The 19,610-nt window shown below is 41.6% G+C and overlaps 1 protein-coding gene across 1 annotated transcript; it reads left to right on the plus strand.

Annotated features, from left to right (window-relative positions):
• Positions 1 to 300: 300 nt before the first annotated feature.
• On the plus strand, positions 301 to 5,641 carry LOC140731477 (uncharacterized). The gene is made up of 6 exons (XM_073052957.1): positions 301 to 380; positions 468 to 615; positions 1,301 to 1,372; positions 2,629 to 2,775; positions 2,983 to 3,066; positions 5,427 to 5,641. The coding sequence occupies exons 2-6, from the start codon at positions 481 to 483 to the stop codon at positions 5,511 to 5,513; spliced, it is 525 nt and encodes a 174-aa protein (XP_072909058.1). The 5' UTR covers positions 301 to 380; positions 468 to 480; the 3' UTR covers positions 5,514 to 5,641.
• Positions 5,642 to 19,610: the final 13,969 nt, after the last annotated feature.

Here is a 19,610-nt window from a genome sequence, read left to right on the forward strand (position 1 = left end):
AGGAGATACTCCTATTCTAAACGTAACATCTTATTTAGGGATCTTTCTTTTCGATATGAATGGGATTTGTGGTTTGGCACGGAATTCGCACCTGAAATAAACTTCCACCTGACGCCCGTGCATTCCGAGGTGGCAGCGCGCTTCAACAGCTGGAGTTATACTTCCCGTGATGGGAAGTGCTGAGCGGCAGATTAACCACCCCACACCCACTGAACCCCGCACACGCCCTGCACGGGGCAGTATTCGGGGAAGCGCCGTTAGTTTCGATCTTAATACTGAGGAGGAGTGCGCGGGGGAGGCGGGAACTTTAAAAAGGCTGCTGTCGGATGGACTTCACAGCGGGAGAAGAACCTATTCCCATTCAGTAGCAATCGGGTCAGGTAAGAGGGGCTGAACATCAGCTGTTGTCTTTCCTGTTCTATTCTGGGACTCGGGTTCCCTTTAATTCGATTTACTCCATTTTGCAGGGATTGTTGGAAGATGTTCTGGGGTAGATTCGGCCTCTCCCTTACTTTGCTCTCCCTGTGCTCATTCGGTGCCGGTGCACATCACTCTGACCATCTATGCATGAGGAGAAGTTTTTGGAAAGAGCTGATTCACGGACTAGAAAAGACCGTAAGTGCTTCAGAAAGAGGGATGGAGCTTTCGCTGCTGCGTCCCTCTTTGCACCTAATTCTCCATCCACGTTGTAAATAATTTCATGGTGTGAGCTGGTAAACACAAATGAACAGGGAAGTGACAGTACTGCCTCTGGATGTGGGATTGGGTTCAGTCTGGGACTTTGACACATTGATTTTATGCTGTGAGGCTGGGATTTGGCAATAAAATAGGCGACTAATCTGGACAGGAGGCACAATGGCACTGCTAGCTAGCCTTGCTGCCTCACAGCTTCAGCTGCTAGGGTTTCATTCTGCTCTGCTGTCCATGTAGTGTTTGCAGGATTTCCCTGCCTCTGTGTGGGTTTCCTCCACGTGCACCTGATTTCCTCCCACAGATACAGATTGTTGGGTTAATTGATGACTGCAAGTTGTCCCTGGTGCAATCTAGAGGGCTGGGAGGGAGAGAACTTGATGGAAAAGTGGGGAGAGTAGGTTACAAGCAAAATTATTTGGGAAAAATGAACTTGCATAAACCTGATATGCTGAATAGTCTTCTATGTTGAAAGGAAATATTCACCAGTGCTTAGCTGGCATTATTAGATGGTGATGCATCAGAAATAGCTTATTCACAGCATTTATTTCAGGAATAAAGTCAACAATATCTGACTTAAGATGCCTTTTTTCCATTATTTTTCCCACAGAATCCCATTCTTTCTCCCAAATGCAGAACCGAATATGAGAAACGATTACAGCTCCCGACAATTGTAAAACCGGTGAGTGGGACATTGTGATCTAAGGATGTAATTAATAGCAGCATGTGTAGACCATTCAGCTGCTGTATCACTGGGAAATGATCCTGGCTGATCTTTTTGCCTCAGCATGCACTTTCCTGCACTGCTGCAAGAGTATCCTTTCTTGGTAAACAACATTTCCAATGCATTCTCACCAGGAATTTATATAGTGCCTTCTCACTGGTTCGTGGGAGGATGGGGGCTAATATTATAGATGTCTGCAAAATGACAAGAGGCATAGATAACATGGATTATCAGAATCATTTTGCTCAGGGCAGGACAGTCTAGAAGTTGAGACCACGAGTTTAATGTGTGAAGGGAGATCTGAAAGTATTTCACAACAAAGATGTTATATTTCTGGAACAGCTCTCAGAAGAGCCGGTGGAAGCAGATACAATACCTACAATATTTCAAAGATGTTGGACAGATGCTTAGGAAGGTTCTCAATGGATTCAGACCTAATGCAGACAAATAGGATTATTGTTGGTTATCACAGTTGGCATGGATGAAGTGAATAGGAGGGCCCATATCTGTGCTGTGTTTTTAGATGAATCTGTAATTACAGTAAGACATTTTTACTTTTGCACTCAAACTCTCTAGTAATTGTACCTGTATGTTAACTTAAGTGACTTATTTACAAAGACACCAAAGTTCCTTTGATTTTCAACACATTCAAGCTCTCACCATTTAAATTGCACACTGTTTCTCTGCATATTATTTCAAAGTGAATAACCTGTCATTTTTCCACTTCTATTCATCTTTTATGTCCTCACCAGGTTACTGGTAGAACATAGAACACCGATCATAGAATAGTACAGCACAGATACAGACCTTTCAAACCACAATGCGGTGCTGAACCAGTTAAATTGGTAATCAAATGGCCAACTAAACTAATCCCTTCTGCCTATACAAAGTCCACATCCTTCCTTTTGTCTCACATTCATGTGCCTATCTAAACGTCTCTTAAAATCCCTCATGTATGTGGCTGTACCGCAACCCCAGGCAACACATTCCAGGCACCCATCACTTTCTGTGTGGGGAAAAAAAACTTGCTCCTCATATTCACATCCCCTTTGAAATGATCCCCTACTCCTGCACAGACGTCCCCCGAAACCTTTCTGCATTCTGACAAACCATACCGCTGACCAGCTTTATATCAGTAAATCAATATACCAGAAAAAGTAGCAAGAAGCAATTACTTATTTAATCAAATTGCTTATTTTACCCCTTTGATTTAGGCAAAACAAGACAGAACGCCTGCTGCTATTGAAATCCTAAAGGGGATTCAGAAGCTCTTCAGTGAACCCAATATACCTCTACCCAAAAAGGAACGACAGGTCTTCTTGAACAGTGTATCAGAAATACTCTCTCAGCTGCAGTCCTGTGTAAGAACAACTTACTCTGTAAGATCTGTTTTAGCCGGCAAGATAAGATCTATTTTCTATGTGAATAGATGAGGAATCGGCTTCTGTGAAATGGAGAAATGTATAAAACTTCTTTGTACTTATTATTCAATTGCTGAACATGTAATTTTAAATTTCAGCATGCCATATATTTTTTTAAAAAACTAAGTTTCTTTCTAACTCTTCCAGGTAAAATCTACACATTCCGATTACATTTATCAAGCAGATATCCAGGAAAGGTTTAAGAAACTACGAGACTTTATAAAACAGAAGGTAAAATGTTTCTGAAAAAGTACTGTATATTTACGATATTGATAATAATTTTGGATAATAATTACATAGATGAGGAGGAATTTCTTTAGTCAGGGGCAGTGAATCTGTGGAATTCATTGCCATGGATGACTGTGGAGGCCAAGTCATTGGGTATATTTGAAGTGGAGATGATAGGTTCTTGATTAGGGTTATAGAATCATAGAACACTACAGAACAGAAACGGCCTTTTGATATACAACCGTTAATCTGCCTTTTTCCATCGAGTTGCACCTGGACCATAGCTCTCTATTGCCCTCCATACCCCTTTCATCCATGTTCCTTTACCGATATCTCTTAAATGTTGAAATCAAGCCAACATCCATCACTTGCCCTGGCAGCTCATTTCACACTCTCATCATCCTCTGAGAGAAGTTCCTACTTGTGTTATCCTTACACATTTCACTTTTCATCCTTAACCCAAGACCTCTTGTTGTCGTCTCACCTAATCTCTGGGAAAAAGTCTGCTTGCATTTACTCTATCTATACACCTCATAATTTTGTATTCTTCTATCAAATCTACCCTCAATCTTCTACGTTCTGGGAAATAATGTTCTAACCTTTTCAGCCTTCGCCAATAATTTAGGTCCTTGAGTCCTGACAACATCCTTGTAAATTTTCTTTGCTCTCTTTCAATCTTTATAAATCTTTCCTGTAGGTAGGTGACCAAAACTGCTCACTATACTCCAAATAAGACCTCACTGATGTTTTATACAATTTTAATATAAGATCCCAACTCCTGTTCTCAATAATTGATTTATGAAGGCCTATGTGCAAAAGATTTCTTTATGATCTAATCTACATGTGTCACCACTTTCAAGGAATTATGGATCTATATTCTCTTATCCCTCTGTTTTGCTGCACTCCTCAGTGCCTTATCACTCACCGCGTAAAACCTACCCTGCTTGCTCCTCCCAAAGTGCAACACCTCACTCTTGTCTGCATTAAATTCCTTCTCCCATATTTCAGCCCTGTGTTCAAACTGGTCCAGATACCACTGCAAGCTTTGATCGCCTTCCTCGCTGTTCACTAAAAACCCCCAGTCTTGGTGTCATCCACAAATTTGCTGATCCAGTTTACCACATTATCATCCAGATCTTTGATATACCTGACCAATAGCAACAGACCCAGCACTAATCCCTGCAGCACATCAGTAGTCCTAGGCCTCCAGTCAGAGAGGGAAACATCTGCTACCACTCTCTGGCTTCTCCTGCAAATCCTATGTCTAATCCAATTTACTACCTCATCTTGAATGCCAAGCTTCTGAAACTTCTTGACCGACCTCCCATGTGGGACGATGTCAACTGCCTTGCTGATGTCAAAGTAGACAATATCCACTGCCTTGCCTTCATCAGCATTCCTGGTAGCTTCCACAAAAAGCTCTATAAGATTGGTTAGACATGACCTACCATGTAAAAAGCCATGTTGACTATGAACTCATCTATCCAAATACTTACATATCTGGTCCCTTAGAATACCTTTCAATAACTTTGCCACTATAATTTTATGGATTATCCTTAGAGCCATTCTTAAACACATTCTTAGGAATAACGTTAGCTATCCTGCAATCCTGGGGCACCTTAATTGTGGCTAAGGATATTTAACATATCTTTGCTAGGGCCCCTGCAATTTCTGCATGAGCTTCCCACAGGGTTTGAGAGAACACCTTGTCAGGGCCTGGGGATTTATCCAACTGAAGTTGCCTCAAGACTGCAAACACCTTCTCCTTTGTAATCTGTACAGGGCCCATGACCTCACTGCTGCTTTGCCTCACTTCTATAGACTCTGTGTCCGTCTCTTGAGTAAATACAGACTCAAACAATCTGTTTAAGATATCCTCCATCCCTTTTGGCTCCATGCATTGAGTACCACTGTGATCTTCCAGAGTACCAATTTTGTCCCTTGCTATCCTTTTGCTGTTACTATATATCAATAGAAGACCTTATGCTTTTTCTTCACCTTGTGTAAGGGTGTCAAAGGTTATGGAGAGAAGGCAGGAGAATGGGGCTGAGAGAGATAATAAATCAACCATGATAGAAGAGCAGACTCGATGGGACAAATGACCTAAATGTGCTGCTATGTCTTGGGGTCTAATAATACATTCTAATAATAATTCTATTCCAAAGTTTATTCTCAACATTGCTTTGTGCCTTGTGAAATGATGAAGATTGATATTAACATGTGAAATAACTTAGTGATATGTGAAATTAGTTACTGTTAACATAAGAATCTCTCCTTTTTGAGCTGTTACACTTTAGGCTCTATTAATACTTGGTACGACAGGCATGACATTGCAAACTAATCCACTTTTTGCTTCCGTACAGGAAAACAGTAGATGTGCCTGGGAGATTGTACATGCTGTAACCAGAGAGATTCTTCAAACATCTGCAATACACCATACCACTAAATAAAATAACAGCACAATACTGAATTAATATATTATTAAAGATACCAGTCTGGTTCCAGTTTTGTTTCCTCACCTTCCCTAACTTAAGTTAGTATTTTTAATTTGTAAAATCACATTGCAGTTTTTGGATATGTTGTCTGTATCTTGTGTTAATATTTATTCTGGCTTGTACAGTATGTTGTTGCCTGAATTTGAAAATAAAGAGTTTATAAATTACAAAACAAATTCTTTACATTGTTCATTTCGTTTTCACTGCATTGAATTGAATTACATAAAATGAAGTGAAACCATTGGACGTACAGAAATACATAGAACCTGGACCACAGAATCAGTTCAATTGTTCCTATTGTTCTGTGGTGATATTTCCTAGTGATACAGGCCTTCTGCCATTTTAATATCTCATTTGAGCCTGGAGTTATGTTGTCTTCTATTTTCTTCACCCTCCTGTATATATGTATATCAATGCTTACGTTAAGCATCAAACTAATCATAAGTTCCTTTTTTCACCAGAGAATTAAACAAATAGATAATAATAAAATATATCAGTTCAATTTCAAATTTACTTGTCATTCAACCATACATGAATACCCATGAATACAGCCAAATGAAACAATGTTACTCAGGGGACAAAGAGCAAAACACTGTACCAATTGTCATAAACACAGAAGGGATGTATAGCACCTATAAGACAGCAAGCAAATACAAGGTAGCAAATGCACATATCAGTAAAATATAGTTAAACAGAAAGTATGTAGTCTGAGACTCTGAGTCCATGGAAGTTCCAGCAGTCAGCAGTGGAACACAACACAGCTTGTCTTCTGCCACATAAACACCAGGGGGCAGCACTGACTCCAGCTTGGATGTCACACCACCCCGGCACTCTGGTGGAGCGCACCGATTCCAACACCTCCTCTTCTGGGCAGCTGTAAATAGGCGACACTGTGGCTTGAGGCCTAGTGCTTACTAGGACCAAGGCCACACAGCTCCCTCACCGTCTGCCCCCCACAAGCCATGAATAAATCAATGAAGCGGACTTGCAGCATTCCACATTAACATTGTCCACCAGGGTCTTGCGATTGTAAGAACAGTGACTAAGACGATCACTTGCTGTAAGAATGCACATGTCCTTCGCACACCGATTCCTCCAATGCCTCTCTGGCGCAGGCAGTAGCACAATCTGCACCAAGTCCAGCTCCTTCAGTTTCTCTGCAAATTAGCAACTCGCTGGGGTAGACATGCAGTAATTTAAGTTCTTAATGTCCAGCAGGGTCTAGTGATTGTAAAAAAATAAATTTACAAAGGACCTATGATCGACATCGTAGAAGCCATTGCGACCATGCGTGCCACTATCTTACTGGAAGACTGTCCCCTTGCCGTAATATCTCCACTGATAAAAATAATTATTTTACACCCACTGGCTCCAAAGGTATTCATAGCTGAAGGGTGATAGTGGGGATGAGCTCCCACTGCTGAACAAATGCTCTTCATGGCGTGCGTCTCAAACAGCCTCTGACAACCAAGTCCAACTCCTGGCCTTCACGTGTGGTATGGTTCTTATGCCTGGCGGAGCTGTTCTCACTGACAGGAGAAGGGACAAAGGCAGGCCACTGGCACCTTAAAAGCAGTTGCTCCGAGCATATGAGGCTCGTTAACCATGGATGGTAGCTCATCTAGGAGAGGGAAAACTCTGATTTCAAACCTCCACTGCCTTGTGGCTATACCCGCTCACGGGAATGGCTTCGGGAGTAAACCCCGAGGAAAAATCCGAAGGCGGCTGACTGCTGTACCCAGCACTGGCACGGCAACTCCTGCAATGCTGCTGGCACCAAACTGTATCGACTTTCGTCATCCCTTTGGACCTGTCATCAGCGTGGTGAGGGGGGGCCCACTGCATGAGCAACAGATGGATCTCCATATCACTCTGCCCTGGCCTGTGCCCTGGAGAGGCCACTCTCCAGTGACTACCAGAGGTGCAGTACCCATGGTCGACCATGGCCAACTGAGGCCACACACACACACACACACACACACACACACACACACACTATCAAATCCTGTACTTAAAGGACAGCCTAATGAAATTTTCTTGAATGAAAAAAAAAGAACCAGGCTCTTCAATATATGAATTTTATATCTAAATTACATCACACATATTGCTTTTAAAACAAGGGCTAAATTAAAAATAAAGTAAAAATCAATTATAACAGAACAGGGAAGAAATTCAGAAAAGAGGCGAAAATGGATTTGGGAGTTCTCATGCCGAATTCCTTAAAAGTTAATTTGCAGATTGAGTCAGTAGTAAGGAAGGCTAATGCAATATTAGCACTTGTTTTGAGAGGACTAGAATAAAAAAAATCATGGATGTAATGCTGAGGGATTTGAAGTATTGTGAGTAATTTTGGGCTCCATATCAAAGGAAGAACGTGCTGGCGTTGGAAAGGATCTGGAGATGGTTTACAAAAATGATGCAGAGAATGAAAGGTTTAGCATATGAGGAACATCTGATGATCTGCCATCACATTTTATATATATATATACACACACACACATACACATGCATAATTATACATACATAGTATATACTATATAATACAACTACTATTAGACATCCACATATCCACATTACGGTAAATTTTAAATTGTCCCATTCAGCCTTAAAGATGTAATCATTATGGAGGGTTTCTAACTCTTGTGGGATAGCGTCTTTCCTGACAAGTGGGCGTGGAGGTCACTCTGCTTGGGAGGAGAGACTCGTGACTGTGAAACTATCTCAGGTTCTGGGGCCCCCTCTCTACTGGTTGTAGGAGCCGGACAGCTTTCTTCTCCTTTGCACAGTTTTTCTTTCTATCACTTCTCTCCTTTTCAACTTCTTGTCTTTCTTTTACTTGCCTTCCTATATCTTCTAGTTTCCTGTGAGCCTCGCTGAGTTTGCTAATTTCTCGAGAAATTGGGTCTTGTTAATCTTCTTCCATTTCCATTGCACTGATGTCATCCTCTTTGTTTTCCTTTTCCTTCTGTCTAGGATGTACATCTTGATCTTGGAAAGGTGCACTTCGTTCACTGGAGTATTTTCTTATTAATCCTTCTTTTGCTCCCTTTATGATCTGATCTCTCCTCTTTGTTTCCTCATCCACAACCTTATCTGCGGCATCCTCTGTTTTTGTAATTTGATTGACACTTTACTTTTTGGCCTTCTATTCATTCAGCAGGGCTTTGGTCATTGTAAGTACTTTTACAAGCAGCTTTTCATCTCCCACTTGAATTTCTTGCAATAACATTAATGCACACAGAGTAGATTCTGGTTCATTATACTTACATATTTCATGCTTGCAACTTTCCTGATGGTCCTTGAAACCAAGCCACATTTTCAAATAACTGCCTGATTAACATTTCATAATCTTTCTCAGATATATTACCTACATAAACTGTTGTAGTTGGACCACTGATGTTGTAACTTTCATGATTCCTTTGAGCAGCATAGTCCTTCCTTGGTCCAATATGCTTTTCAACAAGAGATACAGAGGTTAGCGCCAACACATCTGATTTCCCTCAGCTGTTTCCATTGATACAGCTATTTCAACTCTTCTTTTAAATGCACGTTGTTCTTCAGATAGGAGCCATTTTTGAACGCTTTCTTGTAAGATTCCACAAGCGAAACAATAGCTTTGTCCATCATTAAGCTCATCAATGAATTGACAATTCTCATCTAACTTTTTTAATTCAGTCACATATGCAGAAATGGACTCTCTTTCCTTTTGATTTCACTTATGAAAACTAAAGCATTCTGCAAGCAACAATGGTTTTGGTTCTAAATGTTCTTGTACTTCTTTCAGTAAAGCAGCAAAACTCATTTCAGCTTGTTTGGTTGGAGCAATTCAATTTCTAAGCAAACTGTATGCCTTTAAACACAATGTACTCAGCTAAACTGGTAGTCGCTTCTCATTAGTTATTTCATTTGCTTCAAAATACTGCTTAAGTAGCTCAGTATACATGAGCCAGTTGTCTATCGAGCAATTGAATGCTTCTATCTTTCTGATGTAGCCAGCTATTTCTGCTCCTTTCTTTATGATTATTCTCACCTAGTACTCACTGTTTATTAACCGGTGATTTCTTCCATTTTCTGCCTTTATTTTTAAAACTCAACAATCACTGTCCATTCCTTAAGAAGCACATGCAGTGCTCTTTTTTCAACTTTGACTGCTTTCCTGTGCTTTTTTAAAATTCAAATATTTCATTGCACTTCAAGGGATAGGTAGTCAACTTGGGTTCATTTAAAACTTACTCATCACCACTCTTATGTTTTACAACTCCAAAACATAAAACTAATTAGAAATCAAAATACAGAGCTGGGAATGCAAGTCTTTGCTTTTTACCTTAAGCAAGGCATACATGTATGGTGTGGTAACATGTTGATATATGCCATTTATGTGCTTTCACATATAACCCAAATTAGTTAAATGAACAAGAATGCCTAATCAAATGACATATTTACAATATTACTCAAATATTAAATGCACAAGAGTAATGCTGTGGTTTACAAATAAAATTAACATGACAAAAATAATGACCACAAATGTAAACGTTTTGCCCATTTCCATATAACCATATAACAATTACAGCATGGAAACAGGCCATCTCGGCCCTTCTAGTCCATGCCGACACTTACACTCACCTAGTCCCACTGGCCCGCACTCAGCCCATAACCCTCCATTCTTTTCCTATCCATATACCTTTCCAATTTTACTTTAAATGACAATACCGAACCTGCCTCTACCACTTCTACTGGAAGCTCATTCCACACAGCTACCACTCTGTGTAGAAAGAAATTTCCCCTCGTGTTACCCTTAAACATTTGCCCCCTAACTCTCAAATCATGTCCTTGTTTGAATCTCCCCTATTCTCAATGGAAAAACCTATCCATGTCAACTTGATCTATCCCCCTCATTATTTTAAATACCTCTATCAAGTCCCCCCTCAACCTTCTACGCTCCAAAGAATAAAGACTTAACTTGTTCAAACTTTCCCTGTAACTTAGGTGCTCAAACCCAGGTAACATTCTAGTAAATCTTCTCTGTACTCTCTCTATTTTGTTGACATCTTTCCTATAATTTGATGACCAGAGCTGTACACAATACTCCAAATTCGGCCTCACCAATGCCTTGTACAATTTTAACATTACATCCCAACTCCTATACTCAATGCTCTGATTTATAAAGGCCAGCATACCAAAAGCTTTCTTCACCAGCCTATCCACATGAGATTCCACCTTCAGGGACCTATGCACCATAAACATGAGATTCCACCTTCAGGGAACTATGCACCATTTCTGGTTTTGTATATGTGTTTATTGTGAATTAACCTTAATGTTGAAATATTTAAAAAATCACCAAAGTATTCAGATCAAATAAGACTTGAATCAGTGGTAAATGTATGTCTTTCTCTAAAGGTTTGATCTCTTTTCTGTAAAGGTTTACTGTCAATCACACCGCACATTGTTGTGAATAGTGAGTGGATGGACATCATATGTACAGTAATGTGCTTGGTAGTGCACAGTGGCAGTTGGTCATTGGTAATTTGTTATGTTTTTCTTACTTTGGTGTTAAATATTTTTGCATTCATTATAATATAAGTTTTACTTTAATTACTGTATGTTGAATGAACTGAGACACCAGCTTGCCATAGTTTACTGTTTAGGATATGATAGTTTCTCTTCAGCAACACAGAGAGCAAAAGAAACTGATTATTGTGCCCTGCACACCCACTTCAGTTGTCACCCAACCGCAAACTACTAAAGTCGAATTCCGGGATAGCACTTAGAGTTGATGATGAAATCTTAGCATTTCACCACTGCTCTGCACAGCTCTGGAAAAGGAAACTAAAAGCAGAAAACACCAGGTGTGGAAAAGCAGGGCTGCCTTATCTGAGCTGAACTTTAAGCTTATTCTCAAATTCCGAGTGTGCTTTGGGACAAAATCTAATGTGTTGCTTTGCTGTTAACTTTTGTTATGAATATAATCTGTCTTGTTTTAAAATGATTGTGGTTACTGGATTGTATTTCAAAAGAATGGGAACCAACTAAGACCATATTTCCTTTTGAGCATGCTACCCATTTCCATGATCTGCTTTCAAACAGCTTATGCATACACTGGAAACAACTGTTTTACTTTAAAATTTTATACACTCTTTAATATTATGATAATGAGTAATAGCCTGTGTAGTAATATCTTCACTAACCATTATTTCATTTATAATAAATTGTTAGCCAAAATAATTTAACCAGTATTTTGGAGGGTGAAGAGGTAAGATTTCAAATTCCAAACTCTTATTCTTGGTTTACTGGTATTTAAGTATCCTGGGTGTTTTTTGTAAACTGCCTTTAGAAGGATTGTAGGTGTTTCTATCACATGAAATAGGAATTGGAATTGGCTTATTAAAGCACCAAGATACAGCAAAAATCTTAGTTTCGCCATATATACCGATCATTTCAAAACATCAGTATGTTGAGGTAGTACAAGGGAAAAACATTAACAGATTGCAGGATTTGGTGTTACAGTTACAAGTATAGAGAAAGTCCAGGTAGACAATAAGGTGAAATATTATGATGAGGTTGGTTTCTTAAGGTTGTCATAACTGGGTAAGGCAGTGGGGATAAGTTTCCACTACCTATTAAATGCTCCCAATGGCATGTGTCTTAAATAGCATCTGACAACTATGTCCAACTCCTGGCCTTCACATCTGGCTTAGCTACTAAGTCAGGTGATACCATTTCTACTGACAGGAGGAAGGGAAAACACAGGTTATTGGTGCCTAAAAACCAGGCACTTTGGGCAGATTGGGCCTGCCAGCCGGGGTTGACAGCTCATCTGGGAGAAGGAAAACTCTGATCTCAAACCTCCTTTGCCCTGTGGTTATACCCACTCATGGGGAAGGCTTTCGAAGTAAGCCCTCAGGAAAAATCCAGAGCTGGAGTCCCTAAGACAGTCTTATGCTGAGTTCAAAGCTAGGACAGGCAACTCCTGTGACACCTCTCATGCCAAACATTATTGGACTTCGCAGTTCCTTTGGATTCATTAGCTGTGTGGAGAGTGGTGCCTGTTATGTCAGTCACAGTTTGCTCGGCCTTGGCTTGTGTACCAGTTTGAGTATCAATCCCAAGCAACAGAAGGCCTCATGATAAGGTAGACTGTGAAGTCAGGAGCTCATCTTTAACAAACAAGAGGCCCACTCAAGAGTCTTATAACAGCTATCCTTGGTGGTGTGTGTTTTCAAAATTTGTATCTTCTGACCAAAGGAAGGTGGAGAAAAGCGTATGTTGGGTTGGGCCGGGGGGCTCTTTGATTAGGCATCCTCTTTTGCTGAAGCAGCAAGGGATATAGACATAGTCCATGGAGGGAAGGCTGTTTCTCTTCATGGACTGAGCCATGCCCACATCTCTCCATAATTTCTTGCAGTCACAGGCAGAGAAGTTGCCTTAACAAACTGTAATGCATCTGGATAGGATGCCTCCAATGATGAATCTGGAAGGAGAGTGTATTACAAATCTTCACCCTTTTTCTTGGAATGGCCTGGTCTTCCATCATTAGGGACAAGTGCAGGATCCAATGGCAGAATTTCATGGCTTTATCTCTTTGGAACCAGGTGGCACAGAACACATGGCCAAAGCAATACAATAGAATTTCTTACAGGGATGGCAACACTTAAGGAGACTGTTTGTTTTACTCTTCTGTCCATGGATAATATCTGACTTGCTGAGCTCTTCCAACGTTTTCTGAAAGGAGTTTTAAATTTCCAGCACCTGTAGAGTTTGCCTTTCTTTGAATGAATGACAAATGTTGCCAAAGATTCATCAAAGTGTTTGATCTTTAACCATCTTCATGTTGGGTCCATATTAGTGGAAGTCAAAAACTACCTTGATTAATAGAAGAAGAATGAATTTGAACATTGACAATAAAGTGCCTGAACTGACAGTGTTAATGATGCTGTTTGATAAATGCTGTAGAGTATGGCACTAAATAATCTTAGTGCCGAGATGTTTAAGGTTCCCTGGCACTATGAATATTCAGAATTTCTGCAAATGATAGAACCACTAGGCATTTCATTGTTCATAAGGAGATCATTCAGCCATTTAACCTTTGCTGAATAAATGGAGATTTTTGCTTGATGCTGATTCCCAGCTCTTGGTCCATGGCCTTGAAAGCTACTAATTCTTATAGAGGAAGCAGAAGTGGAAAGAGTGAGCATTTTCAAGTTCCTGGGTGTTAATATCTCTGGACACCTAATCTGATCCCAGCATATTGATGCAGCTATATTTCATTAGCAGTTTGAGGAGATTTAGAGTGTCACCTAAAACACTCAAAAATTTCTACAGATGTACTGTGGAGAGCATTCTGACTGGCTACATCAGTGTCTGGTATGGCGTGGGGGGCGTGGGCATAGGATCAAAGTGCAGAGAGTTGTAAAATTAGTCATTTCCATAATAGGTACTAGCCTCCATCGTATTCAAGGCATCTTCAAGAAGCAGTGGCTCAAAAAAGGCAGCACCCATCATTAAGGACCCAGCCACCCAGGAAATGCCCTCTTCTCATTGTTACCAACAGGAAGGAAATACAAAAGCCTAAAGGCTCACATTCAGCAACTCAGGAGCAGCTTCTTTCCGTCTGCCATCCGATTTCTGAATGGACATTGAAACCACGAACACTACCTCACTATGTTTTTATTTCTGTTTTTGCACTTCTTATTTAACTGTTCAATATGCATATATATATATATATATACTGTCAGTAATTCACAGTTTTTCCCTATATTATCATGTATTAAATTCTACTCCTGCCACAAAGCTAACAGATTTCACAATATATGCCGGTGATATTAAACCTGATTCTGATTCTTCAACAGCTCCTGCACAAACTCCTACAAAGAATACTTGCTATACTAATGCAATGATCTTCAGCCTCCACCTCCTTTTCAGGCACTATGTCCCTGACACCACTTGGATTGTTTTCCAGCAAATCTCAGAGACTCAGGGGAGATCTGCTTGAAATTTAGGAAATTATTAGAGGCATAGATGAGGTAGAAAGTCAGAAACTCCTTCTCCGTGTGGAAATGTCACAGTGCTGCAGAGGTTCCCAATCTGGGGACTATGGACCCCTCGGTTAATGGTAAGCCTTGATGGCATTAAACAAAAGGTCAGGAACTCCTGCCTTAAGGTCCAAGAGAAAGTTTAAAGGGGATGCGCGGAGCAATTTTTTTTCCCACATAGAATGCAGTAGCTGCTTAGAACACACTGAAAGTTGCGAATTTCATTTTCTTTTTTAAAATGACGTTTATTCAATGATCACTTTATATAATACTACAATATTCCACTATTCCCAAAATTTGACAGCAGCTTCAAATTATGACACATGAGCATGCAGGGAATGGAGGCATATGGATTATGCATAAACAGAAGAGATTAGTTTAATTTAGCAACATGTTCAGCAAAGTCATTAAGGGCTGAAGAGCCTATTCCTGTGCTGTACTACTCTATGTTCTGTGTTCTATTACATGAAAAACTGATATTCTTCATCTCTCCTCTAATCCTTCCAGAGTTATCTTGCATCAAGCAAAAGGAATGCCCTCAGATTCATTTACGTACTGAACATTGCAGTTTCATTTCACCAGTATATCTCCTGCCCTGTGGATGGTCTTTAGTTTATCAGGTATATTACCCAGAATCCATGCTGTGCAGTACAATCCCTGTAATCAAATGGTCCAATTTTCCTGAGTGAAGCTCTTTTACTGCTCTATTTGCTAAGGTTCCCCAATGCCCCAGACTTCATATTGGACATCTAAAAGACAAAATGCCCCAGGAAATGAGACAAGGTCCTGAGTGGTGACTGGGATGTGAATGTTAGATAATATGGATAGGCCATATTATATATGAAAGAGGTTGGCAGACAGTGAAACCCTTGACTCAGTGTTGCCCACTATCAAACCTGTCAAGATTTTTTAATGTTTCAGCATGTCTTGTCTATTACAAAGCTATTAGAAAATAAAAACTAACTTTCAAAAATCATTTGCTTTGCTTATCCACATCTGGAGCATTGTATCCATTTCTGACTGCCCCAGTGCAGGAAGGATGTGGAGGGTTTATAGAGGGTGCTAAAGTGCCTTACCAGCATGCTGCCTAGATTAAAGGTGTGTGCTATAAAAGGGAGGTTGGATAAACGTGGATTTTCTGAGAGCAGAGGCTGAGGGGGGACACATATAATTATGAATTAAAAAGGGCTTGTGAGTAAATAGGGATAATTAGACCATAAGATATAGAAGGAGAAGTAGACCATTTGGCCCATCGAGTCTGCTCCACCATTCAATCATGGGCTGATCCAATTCTTCCAGTCATCCCCACTCCCCTGCTTTCACCCCATACCCTTTGATGCCCTGGCTAAGCAAGAACCTATCTCTCTCTGCCTTAAATACACCCAGTGACTTGGCCTCCACAATCACTCGTGGCAACAAATTCCACAGATTTACCACACTCTGACTAAAGTAATTTCTTCGCATCTCTGTTTAAAAAGGATGTCCTTCAATCCTGAAATCGTGTCCTGTTGTCCTAGAATCCCCTACCAAGGGAGATAACTTTGCCACATCTAATCTGTTCAGGCCTTTTAACATTCGGAATGTTTCTATGAGATTCTCCCTCATTCTTCAGAACTCCAGGCAATACAGCCCAAAAGCTGCCATATGTTCCTCATACGGTAACCCTTTCATTCCAGGAATCATTCTCGTGAATCTTCTCTGAACCCTCTCCAATGTCAGTATATCTTTCCTAAAATAAGGAGCCCAAAACTGCGCACAGTACTCCAAGTGTGATCTCACGAGTGCCTTATAGAACCTCAGCTTCACATCTCTGCTCCTATATTCTATACCTCTAGAAATGAATGCCAGCATTGTATTCATCTTCTTCACAACCGACTCAACATGGAGGATAACCTTTAGGGTGTCTTGCACAAGAACTCCCAAGAACCCTCAGCATTTTGAATTGTCTCCCCATCTAAATAATAGTCTGCCCATTTATTTCTTCCACCAAAGTGCATGACCATACACTTACCAACATTGTATTTCATTTGCAACTTCTTTGCTCATTCCCCTAAACTAGCTAAGTCTCTCTGCAGGCTCTCTGTTTCCTTAACACCACCCACTCTGCCACCTATCTTTGGGTATCATTGGCAAATTTAGCCACAGTTCCAATAATACTGCAGTCCAAATCATTGACGTACATCATAAAAAGCAGCAGTCCCAACACCGACCCCTGTGGAACTCCACTGGTAACCGGCAGCCAGCCAGAATAGGATCCCTTTATTCCCACGGTCTGCTTTCTGCTGACCAGCCAATGCTCCACCCACGTTAGTAACTTTCCTGTAATTCCGTGGGCTCTTATCTTGCTAAGCAGCCTCATGTGCTTAGGCCTTCTGAAAATCCAAGTACACCACGTCTACTGCATCTCCTTTATCTACCCTGCTTGTAATTTCCTCAAAGAATTGTAGTAGGTTTGTCAGGCAGGATTTTCCTTTCAGGAAACCATGCTGGCTTTGGCCTATCTTGTCATGTGCCTCCAGGTACTCCGTAATCTCATCCCTACAATCGATTCCAACAACTTCCCAACCACTGATGTCAGGCTAACAGGTCTATAATTTCCTTTCTGCTGCCTCCCACTCTTCTTAAATAGCAGATTAACATTTGCAATTTTCCAGTCACCCTGTACAATGCCAGAATATACTTATTCTTGATAGATCATCGGTAATGCCTCCGCAATCTCCTCAGCTACTTCCTTCAGAACCCAAGGGTGCATTCCATCAGGTCCAGGAGATTTATCCATTAAGTTTCCCGAGCACCTTCTCATCATAATTTTCACTGCACAAACTTCACTTCCCTGACACTCTTGAATGTCCAGTATACTGCAGACATCTTCCACTGTGAAGACTGATGCAAAATATACATTCAGTACTCTGCCATCTCTGCATCTCTCATTACAATATCTCCAGTGTCAGCTTGTATTTATCCTATATCTACCCTTGACTCTCTTTTACCCTTTAGATACTTAAAAAGCTTTTAGTATCTTCTTTGATACTAGTCGCCAGCTTCCTCTCATAATACATCTTTTCCTTCTGAATGATCTTCTTAGTTTCCATCTGCAAGTTTTTTTTAAGAGCTCCCCAATCCTCTATCTTTCCATTAGCTTTGGCTTCCTTGTATGCCTTCTCTTTTACTTTTACTTTGGCTCTGACTTCATGTCATATGGGAGCGCGAGACTGGACCCAAATGCAGGACGCAGGCACTGAAGTACTGGGGACAGGACAGGACAAGCTAAAGGATAGGACAAGATGTGGGGACCGTGGCGTGCATGAGGGATGTGGCGTTCAAGGTGATCCTGGGGTTCAGAGGGGGATCCCGGAGTTCGGAGAGGGTCTTGTAGTGCAGACATGGTCTTGGAGCTAGACTTGAGGCTGGGGTCTCAACGATGGGTTCTTGGCACTAGGAATGCTGGGAGGATAGCCCCCTGGGCAGGCCACAGAACTCCTGGGCAGGGCCCGGACCTCCCAGGCAGGACAAAGAGGCCTGGGCAGGTCGCAGGGCACAACCCATCGGCAGCGAGGGATAGGAAGGGTCAGAGTCCTCTGGGCGGGCCATGGAACTCCTGGGCAGGGCCCAGACCTCCCAGGCAGGACACAGGGGCCTGGGCAGGTAACGGGGCACCTGGGCAGGTCACGGGGCACAATCCATCAGTGGTGAGGGATAGGAAGGGTTAGAGTTCTCTGGGTGGGCCGCAGAACTCCTGGGCAGGGCCCAGACCTCCCAGGCAGGACACAGGGACCTGGCCAGGTTGCAGGGCACAACCCATAGGAGGCAAGGGATCGGAAGGGGCAGAGTCCCCCGCCAGGCAACTGCAGTCCAGCCTGGCTTACCTGACAGAGGCAAGGGATAGGAAGGGACAGAGCCCTCTGCCAGGCAGCTGCAGTCTGGCCTGACTTATCCAACAGAGGCAAGGGATAGAAAGGGAGCTCAGTTCAGAGTGACTTCCAGACTCACTCACAGAACTCATCTTATAATGGTGGGTACTCCAAGCCAGGACAACCCCCCAACTATACTCAGCTGCAGAGTCCCTTATATACACCACCAACTGATAGGCATCATGTGCGCCTCCTTGAGCCCAAACAAGCCAAGATGATCCTCAGGTGTGACTATTTGAGCTCAAGGCAAAGCGAGGTACGGTCAAAGGACCTGGAGTCCGGAGTCCGCGGACTGGATCAAGAACCAGAATGTGGGCTCCGGACCGGACCATAACACTTCACTTCTCAGCCACCGTAGTCCTTTTTCCATTCGGAAATTTCTTTCTATTTGGAATATATCTGTCTTGCACTTCCCTCATTTTTTTGCAGAAACTCCAGCCATTGCTGCTCTGCTGTCCTTCCTGCAAATGTCCCTTTCCAGTCAACTTTGGCCAGTTCCCCTCTCATGCCATTGTAATTTCCTCTATTCCACTGAAATACCAACACATTGGATTTTATTTTTTCCCTCTCAAATTTCAAAGTGAACTCGATCATATTGTGATCACTGTTTTCTAATTGTTCCTTATACCTTAAGCTCTCTTATCACCTCCGGATCATTGCACAACACCCAATCCAGCACAGCCGATCCCCTAGTGGGCTCAACAACAAGCTGTTCGAAAAAGCCATCCCTTAGACATTCTACAAATTCTCTCTCTTCAGCTCCAGTACTGACCTGGTTTTCCCAATCCACTTTCACGTTAAAATCCCGAACGATTATCATGACATTGCCTTTCTGACACATCTTTTCTGTCTCCTGCTGTAATTTGTAATCCACATCCCGGCTGCTGTTTGGAGGTCTGAATACCACTGCTATTAGGGTTCTTTTACCCTTGCCATTTCGTAACTCAACCCAGAGACTGTACACCTTCTAATCCTATGTCATCTCTTTCCAATGATTTAATATTATTTCTTATACACAGAGCCACACCATCCCCCCGTCTACTAGCCTATCTTTCTGATACACCGTGTATCCTTGGACATTCAGCTCCTAATGGCAGCCATCCTTTAGCCAA

Source organism: Hemitrygon akajei, chromosome 8 (assembly GCF_048418815.1).
Source record: "Hemitrygon akajei chromosome 8, sHemAka1.3, whole genome shotgun sequence".
Taxonomy (NCBI): Eukaryota; Metazoa; Chordata; class Chondrichthyes; order Myliobatiformes; family Dasyatidae; genus Hemitrygon; species Hemitrygon akajei.

What these genes read in the sequence shown, in the direction of transcription:
- LOC140731477 (XM_073052957.1), top strand. Translation starts at nt 481, where the DNA reads ATGTTCTGGGGTAGATTCGGCCTCTCCCTTACTTTGCTCTCCCTGTGC. An exon ending in TCCCGACAATTGTAAAACCG is followed by an intron (nt 1,373 to 2,628) that starts GTGAGTGGGACA and finishes CCTTTGATTTAG; the next exon opens with GCAAAACAAGACAGAACGCC. An exon ending in TCTCTCAGCTGCAGTCCTGT is followed by an intron (nt 2,776 to 2,982) that starts GTAAGAACAACT and finishes TAACTCTTCCAG; the next exon opens with GTAAAATCTACACATTCCGA.